Source organism: Pezoporus flaviventris, unplaced genomic scaffold (assembly GCF_033815535.1).
Source record: "Pezoporus flaviventris isolate CSIRO_AGI_PZ_B2104156 unplaced genomic scaffold, CSIRO_AGI_Pfla_v1 ptg000072l, whole genome shotgun sequence".
In the NCBI taxonomy this organism is placed as follows: Eukaryota; Metazoa; Chordata; class Aves; order Psittaciformes; family Psittacidae; genus Pezoporus; species Pezoporus flaviventris.
In genome coordinates this window covers 3,963,952-3,988,839 of record NW_026892620.1, presented here as the reverse complement: position 1 = coordinate 3,988,839, position 24,888 = coordinate 3,963,952, and the positions used below count along the sequence as shown (strand labels likewise).

The window sequence follows — 24,888 nt, the reverse complement described above, 5'->3', positions numbered from 1 at the left end:
TAAGGTTGTCTTGGTGGGTGACACTTGAGATGCAGCATATGGTTGCCTTGTATGGGAAGGAGTTGACCTTGCCCTGAGAGAAACCTGTCTTGTATACATAGAGTTCTTGATGTCAGTGGTAATGGCAAAGGTTAATAGAAGAAACAGAAGCAGCATAGAGAAGAAGGGAGGTGACAATGTGTAAACAGTAAAGTTTCTGTATGGGATTGTACCTACTAAATAAGGGTATTTTCTTACATACGCAGATTCGCAATGTCTTCTCTGGAATTCATATCTCAATGAAAGCTCTGGTTTTTCTCTTGCAATGAGAACTTCTGATTTTAAATTTCAACTCTGTACAAATGTTTCTGGATGTACAAAGTACAGTGAATTTAGAAGTTTTCATATCCATATTGCTTTAAGTCTGAAATTCAATATTTAATACTTTTATTACAACGGATTAATTTAACCCAGACAGCTGGCTAATTGCATGAAGCAGTGGATCTATAAATATTGTTCTTACGACATTCAGAATGAAAAAATGCATGTATCAGAATGTTCAGATTTGTTTGTTAAATTTTCTTATGTTTTTGTCTCTTCTTAATCTGAGGGAAAGAGAAAACAGTCTTTTCTGGTTAGAAGGCAAAAAATCTTGAGTGACTCTACTGAGTCCAGGTTTTATTTACATTTACACAAACAGCCCGTTTTTTGTAAGGTCCTTTGTTTTCAGTGTCACACTTTTCAGATGATCTTTTCTACGTTGTGGAGCTGTTTGAGTTCTGCAGGCACGGCTGGCCGCGCTTGATTCAGAGCCTGATCTCTTAAACAGTCTTTGTACTTTCTCCCGGGCCGCACTTCATGCATGGAAGAACCTCTGGGTAAAACCCTCCAAGCAGCTACGTCATTGTTTTCTTTTGTGTCTCTCCTTAAAACTTTGCTTTGTTATGATTTCTCCATGACCCTCCAGAGTAACTAGGTAGCTGTTGTACTGCTCTCTTACTATGCTAATCAAAATTATGGTCCCGTGTACTCCTGAACTCACTGAACAGCTTGGCATTTCGCCAAGGGTTCAGCTGCCATTTTGTACTGCCAGGAGTCTGACATTTTATCATCTCCTCTGTGACTTGACTGCTACTACCTTTCCCTGCTGCCTTCAGCTCACAGGGGATCACCTCAAGGAAAGAACATGCTTTTTTTCTGCTGCTGCCCCCTGAACGTGAGGGCTCTTCTGGCTCATTAGAGCTGCTGTCACAGATCTTTGATGGCAGGAGTAGCTAAGGTATGTGAGTGCTTGAAGTTGCACTGTTGCGTTTCAGGTCCTTGGCGAATGCCTGTCACTTAAAGGATGAGAGGAACGTTATGTGGGAAGAATTGAGCAGGACTGCAGAAGAAGGGTTATGAAAATGAGCATCCATCTTGCAGCATTGCCAGGGCAATTCCACATGGCTCCAGCTGCAGACCATCCTGGGATTTCTCTTGGTGTAACAGCCTGTGCCTGGGACACCCATAACGTAGCTTTCTCTGTGTTTTTTTCGTGTGACTTCATTCCGTGTTCCTGAGAGTGAAGGTAAGGGAGCAGCCTGGGATCTGGAAAGAAAAACCTTCAACAGCTGTCTCTGTGCATGCTCACCACTTGAGCTGAATCATGATAGTTGTGTGTCTAGGGGCCATGAACAGTCAATATTAGAAATAGTAGCTTTTCCTTTTTCTTCTCAGTGATTCTGCCAAATGCATTATGACTCCTTCCATGATCACTTGGTATTAATGAAAGCATTAATTAAAACCTGAGCTAACCAGTTCAGTATTTGTGCTGACTGGTTTTGCTTTCCTGTAGAGAAGCGAATAGTGTTTATTGCAGAAGTTGGGTCTTCTGAATAGTGGAGTATACCAAGTCTGGTCACAGAGGTCTTGCTTTTCTCATCACTACCCCTGGTTTGTGCTACATTTCTCTGTTTTCTCAGTTAACATGCTCCTACTGTAAACTACACAAATGCAAGATAAAACTTAGCTTTTGCATTTTATAAAGTTTCATTGTAGTTTCTGTGTGGATTTCTGCTGTAGACATGTATATACTTTCTTACATTAGTGTTGAGAACTTTCTGGAGAACAGTTTTCAGGGGCTTTTTCATACTACCCATATTAATTCCCTGGCTCAGGTGAGGTTGAATAGGATGCTTGAATATTTTGTTGGGTTAGTTTATTCTGTCTTGATAGGTGAATGATCGGAGTTAAAATGACCTATACGAACCTAGCTAGTTATATTTTAAAAGAAGAGAGTATAAATCTATTGTGTTAGATTCTCCTCTTCCCAGGACTTTTTGATAATCTTACAGTTTTTCTTCCTCTATAGGGCAGGGGAGACTGAGGTACTACTGAGCAGTTCAGTTGTAACCTGGTTGTCAGAGAATTTGTAAAGTCAACGGTTGATATATTCCTTGGTCTCCAGTTTTATCAGAGAAGTAGAATGAGAGATGTTAGGTCATTAAGTTCTTACGATTCTGGGGAAGTCGCGTTATTTTTCCGTTATCTCCAAAAAAAGCCACCCTTGAATTAGGTATGGATTTAGAATTAATGCCTTCCTCCCAGCTGGTTGTATCTATGAGTCTGTATGGACTAGGAAAAATTGCCAGAATTACTGAAAGTCTTACAGTTAATTGCAGAGTTTGAGGTTTGGATTGGATTTTTAAAATACTGTTCTTTTCAGTTTGAAATAAAAATAACTGAGTAGGAAACTTGCATAAGGCTGGCCTGTGTATTGAGGCCAGTTACCAGTAATGCAGAAGCTTAGCTTAGATCAGGGTTGCTGGAACATAATTTTGTCTATGTTTTGATGAGTTGAAAAATATTATGAAAATGAATCATGGACAATGAGCTCCTGATAAGTTACGTGTACACTTTCAACCAGTGCCAACTCCCTTATTAAAAAGAAAGCCCAGGAACAATCTTAAGATTTTTGGCTTTTCCTAATTCATTATGTGGAGAGGAGATTCAAAGCTAGTATTTCTTTGTGGGAGGAAGCTCATACTTTTAGCTGTGTTAGCTAAGGATAGCGATTAAACACCTCTTCTGTGTAACATGTGATTAACCTCTCCTTTGACTCAACTGCTGGAAGAAGCACAAGAATTCTTGTCACTAGGGAAAGTTAAGGAGAAAGCACAGATTATCGAAAAGATGCCTCCCAAGTTACTTGGCTTCTGGATCCCTATTACACCTGCAGAGAAGATGCAGGCATGAATTTTGTGATCTCTCTCCCAAACCTCATTTAGACAGCAGCCTAGCTAGGGATCACATGAGGGACTTCTTGGGGTTTGGGTTTGTCTTGTTTTGGTTTTTTCCCCTCAGTACTTAAGGAGAGCTGAAGGTCAGTTTGTATATGGTGACTCAGAGAAGTATACTTAAACTGTTCCTAATCCTGTGGTGCAGTGCCATATAGATGTATTGCCAGTGTCTGGCTTTCATGGCAAAAAGCTGCTTCTTCTTTGCTGAAGAATGAATAGTGGACCGGAGGTGTATTTGCTCCCTGCAGTAGTCCCTTTCTTCCTCCCTGTTGTTGCAGAGTGCCTTATCCCAGGTGATACTAACAGAGGTTTTGCGACCTCCTCAAAATGCAGTAAGTATCGAAAGATTTTTAGCATCACTGCAGGGAGTGCTGCTGTTCTTGCTGCTTTCTGATATGTTGAAAGAGATGTATATGTGTGTAGGAGAGTTTTACTCCAGTTAGATCTTGGCCAAATTCATCCTTCTGAACATTGCCATACTGCTGTGATTAGACACCAGGATTAGATTTCTTTGGTGTTTAATCATTCTTGAGTTGGAGTGAAGGCAGAGGCAGGTATGCCTGGGATTTGCTTTTTGCATTATTTTTTGTTATTTGAAGGGTTTAGGGTCTTTTTTTTTTTTTCCTTCGGCTTTGCAAAGCAGATTATTTAGACTGATGCTTATTTTGTTTTGCTCTTCTCATGTGTCCACAGCTGATTTGAAGTGCTTTAGTCTTCTGGGTATTGATTGAACTATCATCTGTGCCTTAAGAGTTGAATGTAAAACAGAGAGGGATTACTGATGTGATAAAAACTTGTCACTTTGTTTTGATTTTAACATTTAAGAAAAAAAAAGTGCATTGTTTTTTATAGGGACATTTTAAGTGTTTCATTCTGAGGGTAATTACATTGTCATCTGAACTTCATCCTGTTACTTTTAAAGTCGCAAGTTTTGGTTGACTGCAGTCTGTTTGGAAGACTATTTGACAGATACTACCTACCAAGTCAGTTTACAAGAAGTATTAATAGGACAAGACCACTTGTGCAAATGTGGTGGTTTAAGCCCAGCCAGTAACTTGGAACCACACAGCCGCTCGCTTGTTCCCTGCCTTCTTCTTCCCTTGCTCCTGGCGGGATGGGAAGGAGAATCACAACAGTGTAAATCCCATAAGAACAGTCAAATAAGTAAAGTGTAATACAAAACTACTACTACTAATGATAAGGGGGGCTATAGGGATGCTGGAGATGGACTCTTCATTAGGGACTGTAGTGATAGGACAAGGGATAACGGGTTAAAACTTAAACAGGGGAAGTTTAGATTGGATGTAAGGAAGAAGTTCTTTACTGTGAGGGTGGTGAGGCACTGGAATGGATTGTTCAGGGAATTTGTGAATGCTCCATCCCTGGCAGTGTTCAAGGCCAGACTGGACAGAGCCTTGGGTGACATGGTTTAAGCGGGAGGTGTCCCTGCCCATGGCAGGAGGCTGGAACTAGATGATCTTAAGGTCCTTTCCAACCCTAACTATTCTATGATTCTGTGATAAGGGAAATAACAAGGGGAGAGAATAATAAAACTAAAAAAAGGAAGGAAAAAAGTCCCAATAGACACAAGTGATGTACAATACAATTTGCTCCCCACCTGCTGACTGATACCCAGCCTGACCCAAGCAGTGATCTGGGCCTTCCAGGTAACTCCCACTGGTTTCTACACTGGGCATGACATGCTGTGGTATGAAATACCCCTTTGGCTAGCTTGGGTCAGGTGTCCTGTCTCTGCTCCCTCCTGGCTTCTTGTGCCCCTTCTCACTGGCAGACCATGAGACTAAAAGTCCTTGATCAGAGTAAACATACTGAGCAGCACTGCACCAGCTACTGAGTACAGCTAAATGCAGGACAATGAACTTGGAAAATATGAGGTCAAGACATTCGGTTATCATTATGCTCGGGGGGGGGGGGGGGGTGTCACAACATGCATTTGTAATGTGATTGAGGTAAAAACGTAGTACAACTGCTTTAAATATTTGGTTATATCTAAATGCAGGGTGTAAAAATGGTTGTGCCCATACCTGTGGTATTTTTACAAGGCTAGATAAGGTGAACCTTGAGTGCTGTTGTTGTGTCTGTGTGAGAAATCTCAGAAAATAGTCAAGCAGTACCTTCTCCTTTGGGGCTCTTCCTCACAGGATGTGAGAGGCTCTACTCTGCATAGGAGAGGTGACACCATTTGTATAATGCATTTGAGTTCATTTTTGTGTTGGCTCTGATGCATATAATATTTTGAGAACCCAATTCCTAGTGAAACAGAAGATCTGATACCTAATTGAGAGTTTGCTGTACAAATAGCAGCTGTGGAAAATATTTTGGGTTTCGTCATCATTATTATTATGTAAAAATATGACATGGTAAATACAGCACATTTTTTAAATGCATACCTTAGTGGGTCATTCTCACACTTGCTTCCTTGAAGGCAGAATATGGAGCAAGTAAAGACTGTGGTGTCTGCATATCAAGAGCAGTCTCCTGCTATTAACTTGTGACAGCTGGACTTCTGGATCATGGCTTGCTGTTCTTATTACGGTGTTGTTGTGTTGATAATATTCAGATGAAGCCTACCAGGTTCACTTCTGGTGTCTAAATTAACTTATTCAATGGCTAAAAAGGGACACTTGATTCGAAACTATTCAGTCCCTTTCTCATTAAAGTTTTAATTTTTCTTTCATTTTCTTACCTGTCATTTAATCAGATTGTAGCAGAAAAATAAGTATTCTCTACCCAGCATTGACCGATGACACACTGTTGAAAGATCTTCCAACAGCCTGATAGATGAAGATGACTGTTGTATCTTGTAAACTTTTTTGGGAGCATTTTAATGTATTGAATTTATTAAATACATTTTTTTTTTGATCTCTGATTACATTCAGCCAACTTCATGCCTCTGGGCTGTCCCTGAGATTTGCTCTACCTGACTGGGATGCTCAGTGAGACACTCATGAGTTGGTAAATGGGATCAATGAGCTTCTCAAGAGTAAGTTATTTCCAGATCTGTACATGGGGCTAGAAGGAGTTTCCTCAAGCCTTTGGGCATCTGGAAATTCGGAGTTAATTTGCAAGAATGATGATTTAAACATTGGCAAATATAGCTGCTCTTGGAATATAGAATTAGTTTAATTTTATGCTCAAACGTGTTTTGCGTTGTTTGGTTTTGCCTTTTCATTCCTTTGACCTAACCTTTCCAGAATAATCTCTCTCCCTATCTTATTTACCCAGTTTCCAATAACAACTTTACTCAGGGTTTACCGCAATAGTTAATAATTAGCTTTCTGAGATAACCACTTAAATTCTAGAGCTGAATATTATGTCCTTTCTTTCTTTTGATGTACTGTATAGCATGACAGGATCTAAATGTCATCAGGTCTAACATTTGATTCACATTAATATAATTACCTGCAGTGGTTGGACAAACAAAACCAAAACTCTTTCATCCTCAGGTCAGAGGCTTTTTTTCTGTCGTTGAAGGCAACACTCTAGGTTGGCTTTTGAAACTGCCCACTTATGGTGGCTTTGTCTGAATTTACATAATGCACTTGCAACGATACATTTTAATGTACTTGGAGTTGCCTCAGTCACACCAAATGCGCAAAGAAAAGGAGCAGAATTTGAGTTCACTGTCCATCAAGAATCCATGTAGTTGATCAGCTGATGGCGGTTTTGGTTGCATCCTGTGTCCTTCTTTAGCAGGACGTCCCACTGATCGGCATTTTGTGATGTCCAGGACATGTCTCTGATTACTAAGGTGGTTCCAGCGCTGCCTAAAACACGTGAAGAGCTGTGGTCCTGCTGCCTGCTGTCTGTCCTGTCATTCGTGCTTATCTATTATTCCTGTAGCTCCCAGTTACATCCATGCTGACTTCACTTCATATTTTTTTCCATGTAAAATTTGACAAGGCTGCACCATATCACCCTTGTTCCCTTCCCTCCTCTGGAAGGCAATGACAGTAACTGTCATTCATCCTTATGAGGAAAGCTGCTGTGTTTAACACTTCCTGTAATAATTTAAAGTTGTTGCCGTGGTGTTTTTTGATCATAGGTGAAAGCCATGATCAAAGCTGAATCAAGCGCAGTCTACAGCAAAGTCATCTTGTTTTGGAGGGTTGAGGAGGGGAGTGGCATTTCAGGCCCTAGCTGACAGCTGTCTTCCCACTCTGGACAGTGACCAGCCTAAAGCAGACTTTCAGGCAGATGGCACTAATAATATCTGTTACAAACTGCTCTGGAAGATGTTTAGAAACCCTGGATGATATTAGGGCAGTAGCCACCATATTTTTGGGGGCTTTTTGTTGGTTTTGGAAAGGTTCTTACATCAATTTTCACCAAGATGAAGATCTAGAGAACGGTGTTTTATCTTGATTTTTATCAAATGATAGTGAAAAACAGAAGATTCCTGAAGATTAAGAAGTTTGACTTAAAGTTTTAATTTTCTATATTAGCTTTTTGAAAACTGAAAGGTATTATGAAAGACTGTGAGGTTGTGCATTAAGAGGCAACAATGAGACTATGAAGTAGTGAAGCACTGCTGTTAGCACTATAACCAAGCCAGTGCTGATCCTGTATGCAAAAATAATTGATGTATCAAGATGAGGATTTTTTTCATGGCATATTGCTTTTAATTTGGCAATAATTAACAAAGAAAAATTGTTACCATTTCAGAGATCTAGTGCTGTTTAATTTGAAGAATCTTTCTCGATTTTGTCATGGAAAGCACTTTTCTCAATACACTGTGGAGGCAGAGAAAAGAGCAAAAAGAGAAACATGCAAAATACTGAACACCATACCTTGGTGCTGCCTGCACAGGGGCTTCAGGGAAGGCGAATGATAAAGCTGCTGTGTCTGTCTTCCCAGGAGCTCACAGTCTTCTTAGCCTCTGCTGGGTGAAGCTTTATCCCTTTCTCCTACCTCTCACTAATAGCCAAGGGAAGCTGATCAGGTAAAACATCAGTGGGGTCCTTTTTCACAGTATGCCCTGCAGTGAGACTGCCTGTATGCTTGCTTGTTTGTTTAGATCTGCTTTGGTTAATGGACGTAAAGTTGATTGAATGATTATTGTCATTAACCTAAGACTCTTCCTTATCTACTGAACTTCACAGGTATGAGACACTCCTTTGGTTTTCCATAGTAGTAATTACATTGTCTTGCAGTTGTTTAGGTGTTTATCCTGTGGTAGTTCTTTCCTGTATGCAGTCAGAGCTTTATCAGTTGATTTCCAGCTGAGACTTTGAGGAAGCTTTTGGGGTTTGGAGGGATGTTGATTGGTTGCTAGACTGAGCAACAGTGAGCTGTCATAATCTAGATTTTCATCAGAATGACATCTGATAATGTGTCACGTAACACATAGTAGTTAGCTGGAAGTTGAGTACCTGTTTGAAGATCTGTGCATTCCCTGCAAATCTGCAGCTGTGGTCGTTAAGTGCACACATCTGCATAATGGTGCTGTCTTTCACTCTCCATGTTTACTGGTGTTACTTCTTGGATTCAGCTTCCCAAATTGTTCCTGTTACATATGTTCGTGGTGCAGTTTGTATTTTCAAATGATGGGAGAACTAGACTGTTTCCCAGTCTCTTGCCCCATCACCTTCCAAAACCGCTTGCTTTATTTTGGGATATCCCTCATTTTTAGTTCATCAGAGTCTCTCTCAAAGGTTTTTACTCTCTTTTCAGAAATTCAAATGCTGTTTTCTTTTCTGATTCCTCTTTATATTAATATTAGCTTTGTGCTTTAGAGTAGGAGTATTGCTTTTGTGATTTCTATTTTTGGAGAAAAGCCAAGTCACATATGGTATGGCTCTTCACCTGTAAAGGCAAAATTGATTCTTACTTGATCCCTTTCTGTCAAAGCCTGAAGATTCCATCTCTCTTGATCAAGGGGACATCTTCTTCGTACCTCATACCTCTCTAGACCCTTGTTTTTTAAAAAAATGCAGTGCTAATTGCAGTTGTACGGTGCAGGTGATAACTAAATGGAAAGGTTTGAAATCAGGTTAGGAATCAGACAAGAAAGTTAACATTACTTGTGTGAGTATAGCACACAACGAACAGCTGAGGACATGTCTTGTGTTCTGTGCGTACTATCCAAGCAGTCCTTGGCATCATCTCCCAAAATCTTCTACTGGTGGGGAACTAATGTGGTCCAGGTAGGCAGTTTGAGTGTTACCTGCTCTGAAGCCTGAAAGTGTAGAAATGAAACAGGCCAGCTGAGATCTGTGTCAGAGAACTCTCCTGGGCATGCTTAAATGATGTGTATAGACTGTAGCTGTTAAGACCTAAGAGTTTCCATCTCTGTGCCAAAGTCCCATGGTCAGGAATATTCAAGGTGATGCTCCTTCTGAAGAATGTTGTGTGTTGATCATTTGTATCCCATGAGCTTTACAATGCTACTACTTTGATGTCTGTGTGTGGAAATAAACTGCAAGATGACACAATAGCCTTTCCACTCTCAGAGAAGCTGTAGGTACAAGTTATTTGTAAGATGTCTTTAGGTGGATAGTCACAGCAGCTGTGAACATCCAGTATCTTAAAGTGAAGTTTGGCATGATGCTTCTCTGAGGCAGTATTTGTTCTGCTTTCTTCATGAAAAATCAAAATCCATCAGTTACTTTACAACATGTTTTTATAGCTGATTTTGCAATGTAATGGTCATTATCACTGTTTTAAATCTCTTGGCCCTTCATATGCCTTGTGTTGCTTCGTGATGTGAAGTTGCAAAGGAGTTATGTGAACGTAATGTTTGTAAAATGCTTTGAAGATGAAAAGCACTACAGTAGGGTTTTATTATTACCAGAGGCAAAGTGAGCAGGAGTGGCTTAATGTTGGACTGTTCATTTCCCAAGAGATGGCTTTGTTTTGAAGAATGCACGTTATCAACTGGATTGGAAACAAAATTATCTTATTTCAGTCCTGAAGATAAATAAATAAATTGGCAAGCTTTCTACCTTGAGATTATTTACTGAGATATTTCTTCAAGAGCAGAGCAGTTATCATGCTATCTATAGCTCTGTTCTTACGTTATGGTTAATGGTACATTTATTTACTGTATTTGGCTTCCACCATCCAAAGGTATTTTGAATCCAGTTTGTTCAAACATCTTTATGTATATAACACTATTCCTACAGCTATATGATACTTACATATATATGATATATTTAAGAAATATATATTTTAGAGACATATTGCTCTTCTCGAGAGAAAATCAGTTTCAGCATGTAAATAAAAAAAGTAGTCTGCATTCAGAAATGGTGACCTTTTATTAGAGCTTGGTTCACAGACAGTTTTTCACATGTTCAACCTGCCGTGTATAAACAAACTGGCTTTTATTTTAAATAGTACTTTAAATATTTTTGAATAATTTTTCTTTCCAGCCTATATCTAAATCATAAACCAAGAGGTGGTTATGCAGGGACAACAAATAGTCGTAGTGAGCTGTTTGGCAATTCTCAAGCTAATATGGTTTCCTTATGAGTTAGAGAAGGGAGGGAGCTATATTGTTCAAATGGAAATTCAGCTTCAGCTTGCTAAGCAGGGAACTGCTTCAGGGACACTGATGTCCTCTCGTGGATTGATGTCTTCACATGGATCATTGTATCCCTTGCCCTTGCAGCGAGTCATCACTTCCACCCGAAAGCCTTAATGTGACAGAGCTGTTCTGTGGTGTCAGCACTGGGTGCCTTTTGGGAGCCGGCGCTGCTGCAGCCGGGGATTTCTGAAGCAGCCATTGTCAATGGAGGGGTGCTGGGTCGCTGCCAGGCGCGAGGCGCTGCATCCCTGCAGCCTGGAGTGAGCCACCTCTCTCTGTGCAGCTGCAAAGGCTCTAGGCTCCTGCCTGCCACTTGCAGAAATCGTTGTGGAATTTGCTGATTCTGCCAGACGCCAGCTAAACACTTGTTCCCAAGTGGTGTGTCCTATCAGTACAGCTGTTGGTTATGAAAAACATGCAAGGGCTTTCATCTGTAATAATAGAGCTTTGTTGAAGTATTGCAAGCTCAAAATGGTCTGAGAAATGCTGTCAAATACTATCTCCTTGCTTAGCCAATAGGGAGCTTCATTCCCCAATGCTCCCATTAAAATATTCATTTATTGTCATTACTTATGTCAGAGGGAGGGAGGGAGGAAGTAAGTCTGAATTTTCCCTCTTACTGTCCATAAGGATTAACTGACATCGTTGGGCAGTGCTTTCAAAGTATTCTGACCTATTTGCACAACAAAACGGATGAGAACAAAATAAACAGCTCTGGTCAGCAGCTGAATGCTGTATTGTAGCTGCAAGATTTGGCAGTGGATTTTCTCATCATTTTTCCAATGTAGACAAAACCTGGATGCTACAGAAGTCTTGAGCATTACAAGCAGATAATACCTTTCCTGAATAGCTTGATTCTTCTGTTGCCCTTTGGGGAAGGGGGACAGTTTGGCTGTAATTCAGTTGGAACAAATGATTATGAAGCAAATAACAAAAAAAGTGTAGATTTATCATTTTGCTATGCAGGGTGATAAATGATTGCATAATTTCCAACAAGCTGCAGTATATACTTGTGAGATGGTGGATTTCTCTCCAAGGTATAATCTCTGGAAAGAAGCATTAAACAGGGAATTGTGACAGACTGTAAGAATTGGTGGTTTTATGCTTTGCTTTTTATTTTGTAACAACCATGGTGGATACTTGTCATTACCTCTTCATTTTTATGTAGTACACCCTAAGGAATGAATCAAAAGAAATGTTTCATTTTAGCTATTTGGACAACCATTCCAAATTTCCCAGGTCACAGATTTTTGGTAGTTTGGAGGATAAAATTGCCTAACACTGAAGATAGGAAATACCTCTTTCTATCTTGCATCTTCAACTCAGATTCTGCAAATACTAAAATGAAGCCTTTTAAAATTTGTCTTTTTTTCCCCAATTCCATTTAGTGATAGTCCCAATGCTGTCCATGAAGTGGAAAAGTGGTTACCACGACTGCACTCAGTTGTCATAGGACCTGGCTTAGGTAGAGATGAAGTTCTACTTGAGAATGCTAAGGTAATGTGCATATTGGTTTTATTCTGTATCTTTATGTTGCATTTTATTAACCAATTTCATCTCTTTTACATGATTACACAAATGGTTTTGATAGGGTTACTAAATAAGAAATTTAGTAAAATGTTGTTGACTTAAAATTACAGCTGTTAGTCACAGTCTTCTTTATGAAACTGTAAGCATCACTTTGAATTTTAGGCACCCATATGGTTGTTTTGATTTGCTTTTGATAGTGAAAGTTGCTAATTAAGAAATAGATGTTGGCATATCTAGATAAAGAGCTCCGTGTTTTCTTAAGTGCAAAGCACTTGTATTGTGAGAGCATAAATATGGATCTGACTTTATGTTTTTTTGGAACCATATTCAAAAACTTTATCAGGCGAGGTACCAAAGAACAGGGGCTGTGCCCTCTTGCAATAAGCAGTAATACTCTCAATTATAAAATGTTGCAGATTTCTACCCTGGGTAAAGAGGTAGTCCTATTTTCTGTCAAACCTTAGTGGAGAGCTGAAAACAGAAGCTTAGATAGTTCTGTACTCTAAATAATATGTACTTACACAACCTTCCACATTATATTACTGTCAACACCTCTTTGTATGTTCAAAGTATATCTTTCAGTCTAATGTCAACCTTAGTTTGTACAATTTCAACTTTTTCCTGAGAAGTTAGTACTGAATCAGTGGTACTAACAAGTGAAATTACTATAATTTACAGACATGTTGATAGTTACACAGGGAAATTGCAAAAGACGGGAGGCAAGATACTGGAGGCCATTCTATCCAAGTAGTTTAGACTACCTTGAGAGCTATGGAGGGTGGTTTTCCTAGGCTTTTGTTAGCAAAAGCTGCTGTTGGAGCTCTTCGCTTCTTTAATTCTCCTCCTGCTTCCAAAAGACATTTGGTTTATGATATAGGGGTGCAAAACTATAAAGATTGTGGATTCAGAAAGAAAGGAAAAAGAAGTTTATTACAGCTGATCAAGAAATCAAATTCTGTTCTGAATGGAAAATTTCAACAGCAATTTTATTCTTTTTTGAAAAGTTTTAAAAAATTCTTTTTACTGAAAAAATTTTGGGCAATAATTTTTATTCTTGTGTTTGGGTTTTTTTAATTTTTTTTCTAAAGGAAAACAACTTTAAACAAAAGAAGGATTAATTTAGAATATCTAATTATCCAACATAAGCATCTTTTATATCAGAATTCCATCTGGGTTTTATAACTATCTGTCACTTTGTGTGTATTACAGATGTATCTGGAAGAGTCCTTGATTGTATTTTATTCTTTTTTTGCATCATTGCTAAAAATAATTTTGCTTTCTTAGTAAATTACAAGCATATTTTTACTTCATCCTGACTGTCCCCTGTGAGCTAGCTTAAAGTTAAAGAAACAAACCCAGCCAATGAAGACAGTTTGTTTGGAAGTTACTTCATGCTAAAATATCAGGCCACATTTGTATGAGCTGTGGATCTGACCTTATTAATTTCAAGTCATGTTAAAACTCAAGTTCTTTGTCTTCATTGTAATTATGCAACTGTTTATCAGTTACTCAGTGTTGGTTTTTCACATGTAACTGGGGACAAGTGAACCCTCGTAGCCTGCTTGAGGAAGACTGATGCTTCTCTGTGCTGAGGAAAGGCTGAGTTTGGCCTTTCTTCAGTGGTGAATTTTAAGCTTTGTATCCCTCTTCACCGTCAAGAAAAAAAGCAAGTGATGGTGGCATTGCTATTTTAAACTTTTGTAGGAGGCTGGCTTGGTATATAATTTTCAGTTGTTTCTTTAAGCTAACCTCAGCGTGCTGTCATATGAACACAGGGCTGAGATGTAGATTAGTGTCTGCGTTTTGGTCAGGTTTTGGATCAGATTGGCAGTGATGAGGGGAGAGCCATTAAAGTGCTGAGGTGTCGTCGTCTGTCACCTCTTTGATGCTGTTCTTATGTCAGGTCTTGTCAGTATTGTGCCAGCACGTTGCCAATGAATGTCCTTGTCCAAACAGTCATGTTCTGGGGATGCTTTTCTCTTCTGAGCCTTGAGAAATGAAGATACTAATGCAGTAACCTGCAATTTTTGGTATAGAGCCCATGGACAGTGTTTTTAGTGAATTATATAATTTATATTTTATAGCCTGAGTACTTGTTGACCAGATGGTGCATCTTCTCTCTCCAGGTCAAAGAATGCTTTACTTCCTCATCACCTTCTCTCATACTTGATGCCTGCAGTGTATGCACTGCGGCATTTCAGCTTCTTTTGAACAGTCTGATGTGAAAAAAAAATACCACCTTGTGATCAGTTTCTTCTGAAAACAAATTTTTTCCCCTTTAGAGCATAGTGGCAGTCTTTGACTGTGTACTTATTGGATTCTTGTGATTGTCTGGATTTGTCTGTAATTCCATATACAAGCTCTGTTACAAGAAGCCACTCTACAAGTTATACCCCTCTCTCATATGTCACTTGTGTGGGTCTGTGCCAAAACCCTGACATGCTGTTCCTCAGTTGCCTGGGTTAGGGCTGATGATCTGTCAGAGGTTTCTAGCCATGAGTTTGCAGGACCAGGAGCTTCAAGAGAATCTCTGAAAGAAAGCGTTTGTTGGGTTCATAATAGCTGTGCAGCTGGATCCTATGTAGATGTGGCAATCCTAGTCTTGGCCTGGTTGCACCCTCCGACTCTGGAGCAAATAAACAGTCCATGCTATCTATTTCTCTTCAGAGAAGCGGACAAAAACATTTTCTCCTTCCCTTCTCAGCTCTGGAGTGTGCAGATTGAAGCATCTCTGCTCCCCATTCTACTTCCAACTTCCAAAATGCTGTTACCACGTTTGGTGTGGAGCTTCCTTGTAGACAACATCGGGCCATCTTGGTTGATAATGGCCAGAGATGGTAGTACCATTACCTCTCCAAGTTCATCTCAGCTGGTGTGCTGCTGCTGGTGGTTTAGACTGTTGAAAAAGAGTTTAGCTGCTGTGTGGAAGCAAGGCCAAGGTCCCTATTATTGTCCTCTGCCAGTGTTTAGAAGCAGCTTATTTCCAAAGATATTGGATGTTCTTTTTTCATACAGCAGCAATATTATGTCCCTATAATATCTACCCACCACAGTGTTCTTCATTCAGGCATTTGAGGGGTGTTTGCACTTCTGGTCTTAAATTGATCTGATTTTTCTTGTAGCATGAGACTTGGAAGTAGGGGAATTCTTGTCTGTGCCATTAAGAGCTTTTCCTCAGGTGTCCAGATAGAGCCCATTTGAAAGTCTGTTTCAAGCGGATTCTTAGTTCCACCTCAACTGTGTTCTCCGCCTTTCTGTGTTTGGTCAGTTGGAATAATTTACCCCCTTTCAAGCCTCATGCCTTTAGGATTTGGGCAACACTTCACAGCCCTGATAAATTGTGAGAGCAGGACCAGGTGCTTCATTACACTATCTGCACTGTTTTTTGCAAGATCAAGAGGACTACAGAATACAGAGCCACCTTTTATTGTAGCAGTCTGGCAAAGTTAAATCTGCTGCTCTGGGCCTTGAGAAACATTTTCCTCTTGATATCTGAGCAGCCCCCTGGGTTCTTTCTATACCAAGTAGAAGACACCTGAGAAGCATCCCAGGTTAATGCTGCAGTTGGTAAATAGTAATACTGTCTGTGGGACCTACCACCAAGTATGAATATGAACAACAGGATGTGTCTCTCTTTGGGGTAACTCAAGTTAGCAGAAGAATTATTTACAAGAAACAGGATTCTTCAGTGTGTGTCACATGCATTTGCTTCCTACCCTGTTCATACCCTCTGTAAAGTCTTCTGGAGGTTCTTGCCGTGGGGATTCAGCAGTTCATAGGGATGTGAAGTAGTAACAGGGACATGCCACTTTTTGTCTGAGCCCTCAGCTAGATGGGGTGAGGGAGACAGGATCTTGCTTATGATACTGCAGAATCAAAAACCAGAGTGCATGTACATGCACCCACTGTGAGAATGTGTGTGTACACTGTATTTTTCTCAGCCCTCACCCTATCCCCAATATTGATGAACATACCACAAGTGGTATCCAGTGAAAAACTGCACTCTTAGTAGCCAAGCCTCATTGCTTTCAAACAGCCCAATGAGTGTCAGAATTTGTGGACCTCTTCACCTAAGGTGTAGCATTTTCTGGAATAGTATGCAAGTTCTTTTGTGATGCTGGTACTGATGTGGATAAAGCTTGGGAGAGCCAGCTTGACACAGAGAGATCCTCTCCTTGTGCTAAGAACTACTGCTGTTTGTGCTAAGAACTATTAGGATTCTGTGGCTTCCTTGCAAATCTCTTGATTAGAAAAAGAGGTTTTGCAAATATACTAACAGGACCTTAAATACAGGTTTATGCAGCTTGCAAGCAGAATTTGTTTTCTAATGTATGTAATGGATCTTGATGAAAGTCCTTCACAGTGAAGTGGGATGTTTATTTGCTTTCTGTTTGTAGGCTTATATTGTTGTTTAACTTCATTTTGATACTTATAAGCATTTGTAAGCAACACGCTGCAAATGGATACCTTTTCAACTCTTTCTGAGCACATTCAGATAGAAACCGTAAAAAAGAAATTGGCAGTGATAAATTCCAGAGTTAATTTTCAGTTTATGTTTATTTGTTTTAAAAGAAAATCCCAGCAGCTGACCATGAATACCTTAAGCCAGGTCTAACATTAACATAATCAATGGTAAATTGGGAACCTCCTAGAGTTTGCTTTCTGAGTGCAATCCTTCAGTGGATGAGACAGCATGAGAAAACTTTGTGTCTTTATTCTGACTTAGATTTTTTACTTTGGAGTAAACAGGATTATTGCTTAACTGGATTTGGATGTGTTTAGGGAAAACTTCAATTTTCTTCCAAGTTTGACAGCAAGGGATCTGCTTTGAATTCAGAGGGGGAATCTACAAGCAGATCATTCTCTCTTTTCATTATTTGTAATGTAGAATAGAACAGTTTTGATTAGCTGCCATGTACAGCATCTTCAGCTTTTTTAGTTGTAACAACAGCTTTTAGCACTTCTCAAAGCACTTACTGTGCTTGATGATATAGTGGGGTACTCTTTAGAGTCCTTATCACCCTCTGCCTGGATTAAATTAAGTATTTACTTGTGCACCTGAAAAATCTGTTCTGGGAAACAGGGTCTAGCATGTAGTACTACAGTTAAAAGGCAAAAGACCTGGTTTCATTGAATGGAGCATAAACCATGAGATAAAGAAGCTTATATATTTCAGAGAAAGGATGTTTGTTGCTGTTATGTGACTCTTAATTCAAATAGTACAAATGGTGATCATTTCTTATGTGAGATTTGTGAACTTGGTGGACTGATTAATGAGCTAGCGGTAGTTATGCATACAGGGATATATGAAGTAAAACTCAGGCAATTAGCCTAGTTAAAGGTGATTTATGTGAATCTTGTTCACAAAGTAAGATTTTGATTGTCTTTGCTGAGATCTGAAAGGAGGGTGAGTTCTTGGGTCAGTTGTAGGAATGAAGGAAATAAAGTTTCAGAGTTCACTGCATGTTTTCCAGTGAGTAAATAGATAAAGAAAACCCCAAAACAGATACTGAAAATACAGCTCTAATGTGAAAAATCTTAAACAGTGGAACTCCATTTTTCTAATGATTTTCAAAACCTTCTGTATCAAATACAAAATATTTTTTTTATTTGGGGAATAAAAGGGAAGCTTCTCCCCTTGTCCCCTGCCAGCCCTGACTATGGCCTTGAGCACAAGCCTGTGCTTGGGATATTTGCCTACCTCTAGCTGTGCAAGATTACAAACTTATGCTTGCCAAGGCCATTTTACAGGCATCTCTGCCGCAGAGCTGCATCTTGACCTCTATTGCAGCTGAGTCCCTGCTAACTCTGCATTTATCCAGACTTGAAGCAAGGAATGCAGAAATGCTTCCTAGGGCTTTCAGTACCTATTTGTGGGAATTGATTTGCAGTGTGTTGGGGTGGAACTTATTTGTGCCTCCTGGGCACTTTGGGGAAGGAGTGTGCAGAAATACTTACAGCTGCAGCATTTACACAGAAAATTTTGCTGTTTCTTCCCTTTTATCTCTTTGTTCCAGAGAAAACTGGATTCAGAATTATTGGGTGAGAGCAGCATCCATGTGGAAAATACAAGCAATTATAGGGAGCATTTCAGTAGCAGTTTCTGAGCCTAACTTTCAGTAGAGGGTTGTTTCATAAAGGGGCCACCACAGCTTTTTGATCCTTTAAGGTTTTATAAGATGTAACCAGTACCACGTTATGCACATTTAAATGTCTCTGCCAAACCAGAGTATGTAATTACATACTTGGCATTTGGAGATTGCAGTAGAGTGCACTGAAGGCAAGGTTATACTGCTTCCTAAAATGTTTGGATGTCATCATGGTCAGTGCTATCTATTATCATGGTATGCAGAAGCTTGAACTTCTTTTTGAGAACATGGATAAGGAATTTTGCAAAGACTAGGCCAAGACATGACTCTTGAAGGGACCTAGGAAATACAGTGTCTGTTGCTGGTGTCAGTGAAGGAAACTGTGCAAGGTAGAAAAATGACATTGTGATGCATCCTTGATGAAAATTAATTACTGTTGTGGGATAGATGTTGCTTTATATGTGCTGTTATTGTGGTTTTCTGTTTATTTCATTGTCTTTTACTAAAATGAGTGGCTCTGATTTCCTGATTCTTCCGTTTGCAAGCATCAAATGCTGAAGTTATTGTGCAGGTAAACCAAACGAGTTCACCAGTAAAAGCAGGAGTAGTACTACAAGTAATAATTAGATTGAAAGTCATTGCAGGCATTCTGCAGCTAATCCACATCTAATTAAAAGAGCCGAGAAATGTATCCAAGTCAGGTGTGGGCAAAACCGTGCATAATTGTCTTTTCCAAGGAGCTGTGGGGAACCACCTTGTATGCTATTGTCTACAGGCAGAGTAAATAGGATATGTGTGTTATTGCTGGCTCATGGGCTTGCGTGGAGAAGTCCAGGCTGACTGCAGAGTTTTGCAAGAGGCTGTGGGTGCTGCTGGTGACTCAGGGTGGCTGCGCTATGAAGACTTCCATGTCTGATTAGATATCGATAGTACTTAGGAGTTCCATAGCAATTTATTCCTCCCTCACATGTTCCCTCCATTCACCTCCTAGCTGTTTTTTGTAGCCAGCGTTTTGCACTGGCTCATTTGGCCCATTCCCATTTTCCATAATAATTATGGAAGTGTGTAAGAGTCCTGGATTTCTGTGTTAGTGCAGGTGAACCTTGTGTTTCATAGCACAGCTGCAGGGTATCAAATGGATAAATTGCATAATGTTTTTCTGCATTACTGTGCTCTCCTTCAGCACGCTTGTCCCTTCAACATTCTTTCTCCTGTAGTCCTTTCCAGCCTGAATTGTTTCTGATTTAATGTGTGTGATGATCCGGTTGCAGTGGGATAGGAGTTTTCTGTTTTCTTTGGTTTGTTTTTGTGGTGCTTTGGGCGGTTTTCCCCCATAAAGAAATAGAATTTGGCTTTGGGAATCTATTTTAAAATTCCTATGTGAAAGTTGTGACAGAGTGCAGTTATTTACTAAAATGAATGCATTACATCTCAAGGAGTAGCTTCCATGATAAAATAATGAATTAAAACACATAAATTCTTTGTACTTACTTTGTAAGTTTTCTTAATTGCAGTAAAGGGTTACCTTTACCCAGATAGAACACTGGTTTTAGCTGTGACACAACTTTTTCAGTTCTTCCTGAGTTGGCTGCTTGCTTACAAATCCTGGATACCCAGTCAGAGGACAAAAGATTTTTCAGGAAATTTTGTGTTTCAGGAGTAGAGTAGGAGTAGATTCAGGTTAATTTTATCCCCTTCTGGCTCTCTTCCCCTGAACCACCTCCACCAAAAATTGCAAAATCACTGAAACGCTATTTTGGACATTCCTAAACGTCAAGTATTTGGTGCTGCTAACAAATGATAACTGTGTGGGAGATTGTCCCATATACAGCACCTTCATAGGATGTGTGAATCCCAGGTCATTTTCCTCTTTGGCTTAATTAGGGTAGAAACTTAAACTGTGCTTCTCAGTTGTTTGGAGAGGAAGCTCTTGTTACAGATTTGTTCTAGTACAGTTCATCATCACTGATATTAATCACAGCAGGCTGGAACCTGTGTCCTTTTTCTCATCCAAATGTTGTGGGGTGTAGAATCACTGTTTCAGAGAGCCACCAAGTATTCAACCAACTGATATGAAGCAGAATATCTCTACCAAGGGACTGCCCACATCCCCTTATTAGAACTCTCTACATGAAAGGCAGGAGACTGAAATGTGGGTCTGACTCTCAGTATTGTAGAGGAAGTACCCAAATTTCAGTCTTCAAGTATCTTAGCCAACCACTGTGGCTGTAGGTCATCAAGTTGGGTGACAGCAGTGTGTCACTGTTCTCCTCCTCATTGATCTCTCTGTTTTGTGACTAGGTGCTAAGATTGTCCTTTGAGTCCAGTATCATTTCTTAGTAATTTTAATTGGCAGTGTTCTCTTCCAAATCCTTTCCCATATAAATAATTGTTACATTGGATAAAACTGAACAGATGGTTCTTGTTCATACATAGAATCCTATCAGAAACCATTAAGTAAGTTTTGGTGTGAAAGTGGAGTTAGTCTTGAGCTGTATTATTTGTGTAATTGACAGTGAAGTTTTTTCTGTATGCTGCAAGTATTAACCAGGAAGGTCCATGCCAAATATTGAGATACGGGTTCAGCTGAAAATTGATTTTTGCTTCCAGGAACAAAATACTCTGCATAGAGGATGTTGCCATTTTTGCTGTAAACAGCTCTTACACAACTTACTTATTTGTTTTTTTTTTTTAATACAGTATCTCTAGTAATAGAGTGTTTAAAAGTGTGCTTAATCTCACCTAGTTCTTGGTGTCTAAAAATAAAGCAGTAAAGTGTCTCTGTTCTCTCTGTGGTAGCTGAGGAGAGGCAGATACGTCTGTTGGTGATTGATCCAACCCTAAGTGTGGTGCCTAAGCTGCATAGGATGAATTTCTCTCCAGTGGCTAGCCATTTGACCTTTAAATGGCAGCAGGTGAGATGAGTCCTGTCCACAATCAATAGGGGACACAGGTTCTCCAGTGAATGTTGTGTGCTTCAGATGGGTGGTTGTCTGCTTCTGCTTTACTGTGGTTGCCAGATTACCAACTACCCTCCCCAGAACGTCCTCTATGAGGTTCCCTGTCTGTCTCCAAGCAGTTTCTGTCTGGATTTAAAGAAGAAGAGGAAAGGAAAATAATTAGGGCAGTTTTCTGGGTGGGGTGATTTTTCATTTGTTTAGCTGTCAGGGATTTTGGGTGTTTTTTTTTTTTTGTGTGTGTGTGTTTTGTTTTTTAACAGAAATGAGCTTTCTAAATAAGACAAAGGACTTTTTATCCCCTGGTTATTTGTTTTATAAGGAGAGAGAGAGAAAAAAAAAAAGCAAACATCACTCAATATGTTAGATTAGGAATTTATACCTCAGAGACTCAGCACACAGTGGAAGTTGCTTTGCCAGTAGGTTTTACTTGGCAAGATGAAATTTCTCTTCAGAGCAGAGGTCAAATGTCTCAGGATTGTGGAAGATGTGCTGGAGTAGTAGGAACACAGAATGTTATTAGGAAGAAATGTCTTGCTTCTCTGGATAGTACCAGTGTGTCAGTCTTCCAGAAGCTATTTACTTGTACATATACTTTCATGCTTTGCAACTTCCACCTTTTAGTTTTTTTTCCTATACTTGCATCCTTTTGGTGGATAATGGATCTTCAGGAGTCTTGATTTAGCCTGTTGTTACAGATATATACAGACAAAAAGTGAAATTCTAGCCAGTAGTCAAAATGATAGTTATGAGGAAACATGAAAAGATGTCAAACAATAACAGCAACAGCCAGACATTAACTGTTTCAGGAACAGAAGTCCCTTGGGTTGCTCATAATATATTTAAGAGTAAGATTTGAAAGGGTAAGGACTTTCGTGATTCTGTGTCTTCCCTCAGATTTCCTTGAGGAATCTGTTGGGGAAATCTTTTATGGCTTTAAAAAATGAAGCGTCATGAAAGACTGGTTTACTGACATACTAGAATAAACTGGTGATTCATGTTAGTGGGAAGTGGAGCAGTAATCCTTTTAAGTACTGAAGGAATTTGGTGAAATTGCTAATGTACAAAAATATTCTAATTAAAAGCAGTTAGAAAATGAGGTTGCAGTAAATGGTATTTGAATCTCAAAAAAATCGGGGGAGAATGATCTCAGTGCTTTCTTACATGCTATCTTGTTAACCTCTAGGGCTCAGTAGATAGCAATATGATAGCTAATCAGAAGAGCTTAGTGTGGTTCAAAAATAATCGGGCTTTTGGATGTAATATTCATTTATACAAAAAACAACAACCCATAAACCTGGTTGCTAGATCAACAGCCTTATTTTATTATAACCAAGCGAGTCAAATTAAACATAATTGTTAATGAACTTAACTCAGCAGGGGCAAAGCAGTACAGCCTCTGTGAAGAAAAACTGAGCTATGTACATCTGTGCAGATTAAAGTTAATGAATAAAGAAATGACTCTGTTTCATAAATTTCTTAAAAGCTTTGAAAGTAAGGCTCTGTGGTTTTCAGTACACCACAACTAATTGTAGGTATGCTTTAAGATTCCATCCTTGCACAGCTGTTAAATACTTATTCATAAACTTGAATAGTTGAGTAGCAGTTGAATGGTGTGAGTTGTGTAAAATCTGTGATTGGTTCAGAATTATCCAGGGAGGTGGATGTAGGAGAAAACTTGTGGTGTTTGTTCCCTTGGGATCCCGAGGAGGGTGGGCAGTCTGTGACACACAGCTCAAGCTGAGGCTTGTGCAGGCATGTGTGTGTGTCATGGAAAGGGTTTTATTCTGTAGCAGCTTCTAATGTAGCTGCAGCAGTGTGTTGAGACAAGTCCTCAAGCTTGGAACAGCGGGTAATGTCTCGCTCTCACGCTTCCAATGTGTGAAGAGTCCCCAGACAAACAAAAAGTAGTGTTAGGTTGAAGCACACTGCTCTTAAGTTCTAGTCATCCATTTGAAAATAGAAGGGAAAGATTTCTACTGGTACTGGAAAAATCAGAATCAAGTAGAAACGAGTTTGTGAAGATATGTATATTCCATAATCAATAACTTGCAGGAAGCGAGGTGGGCGGTATTTATTTTGACCACAATACAAGAACAGGGATGTTCAATACTGTGAACATTCATTAAAAGCTGCTTCCTTGTTCCTTACATAATTGCTAACCTGTGGAGCTCAGTGCCATATGACAGCTAATCTGAAGAGCTAATCTGAAGAATTTAATAACATTCAAAACTAATTAGACTTTTGGATGGATACCATCCTCTGTTATCTTCTACAGGAAAAAGATAAACTCTCCAGCTTCAAAGACAAGTTGATAATGACCAACATTCAAAAAACTTGACTGTCAGCCATTGCTCATTAAAAAAACTTGAGTATCAGTTGTTGCCACAGTTCAGTTAGGAGAGAGAACAGAACAAAGGCAGTCTGCTAGTAGATGCTGCTTGCTGAAAAAACAGTTCTGCATATGGTCTGTTGAATGGCCCACCTTGGTTTTGTTTTGAAAGTATAAAACCTCCAGGACCATGAGTTGAAATGACATGGCTTATGTATTGCTTGTCTCAGGTTGGTTGTTTGTCCATGCACACAAATATTATAGTTATTTATAGATTTATATCATGGCAATACTCATCTGGATTTATTCTCATTTTTTTAATTGGAGATGCATATTTACTGTGTGTGACTGATGTTGGCATTACATGCCTCCTGCAGAAGGGAGAGTAAGATTGTTTGCTGCTTTGCATAGCAGCACCAAGGCATCAGTTATGGAACCCCTCTTGACACTGCTTATACTTGAACCAGGGAGAGAACAATGCAGTTGTAAAACATCCTCATATCAACTGGTAATTTTACATTAGTTTGCAGAATATAACTGATTGTTTTCAATTTTGCTTTATAAAAACAATTTGCATGATCTGCTTTATTATATGAATTTGGTTTGGATTGTAAGATTTAAATTAGCAAGCGTCTTAAAGTTGTCTTCATTTTTTTGCAGGTTATCATAGAAAAATCAAAAGTGAAAGGAATTCCTATCATTATCGATGCTGTAAGTATTTTATTGATTCAGTCAGTGATTTGATATATAAGAATCCATTAAGTAAATGTTCTTCTTACTGGTCATTGCAGGATGGACTGTGGCTTATTTCCCAGCAGCCTTCCCTAATTCAAGGCTACCAGCGAGCTATTCTTACTCCAAACTATATGGAATTTAGTAGACTGTATGAAGCCATGGTGAGCTGTTTTCCTTTTTTATATTTAAGTACATGCAAGTTCAGTCTTTTAGTCTTTAAAAATAAACAACTTATTACTGGCTTGAACATTATGTGCTGTATCTTATATGCAGAATAAACATTCTCCAGAGTTTCTTAAACAAAGATCTTTTACAGAAGACTTTTTCTTATAGACTTTTTGGCACTGCAGTGGGTATAGGAAAAAAAATACCTGGAAAGACTGATAGTGCTGCTTTTTGTTTCTTCCCCCATACATATGATGAAGTAGCAGGTGTTAGAATA

The 24,888-nt window shown here is 39.3% G+C and overlaps 1 protein-coding gene across 8 annotated transcripts in view; it reads left to right on the top strand.

Annotated features, from left to right (window-relative positions):
• The window catches only part of NAXD (NAD(P)HX dehydratase), a 53,106-nt gene that overhangs the window by 11,883 nt on the left and 16,335 nt on the right, over positions 1-24,888 (top strand). For all 8 annotated transcript variants that reach the window (XM_061472771.1, XM_061472764.1, XM_061472766.1 and 5 more), the window contains 3 exons: positions 12,192-12,300; positions 24,372-24,422; positions 24,503-24,607. In XM_061472771.1, coding sequence (XP_061328755.1) covers positions 12,192-12,300; positions 24,372-24,422; positions 24,503-24,607 — 265 coding nt within the window. The remainder of the gene's footprint in view (positions 1-12,191; positions 12,301-24,371; positions 24,423-24,502; positions 24,608-24,888) is intronic.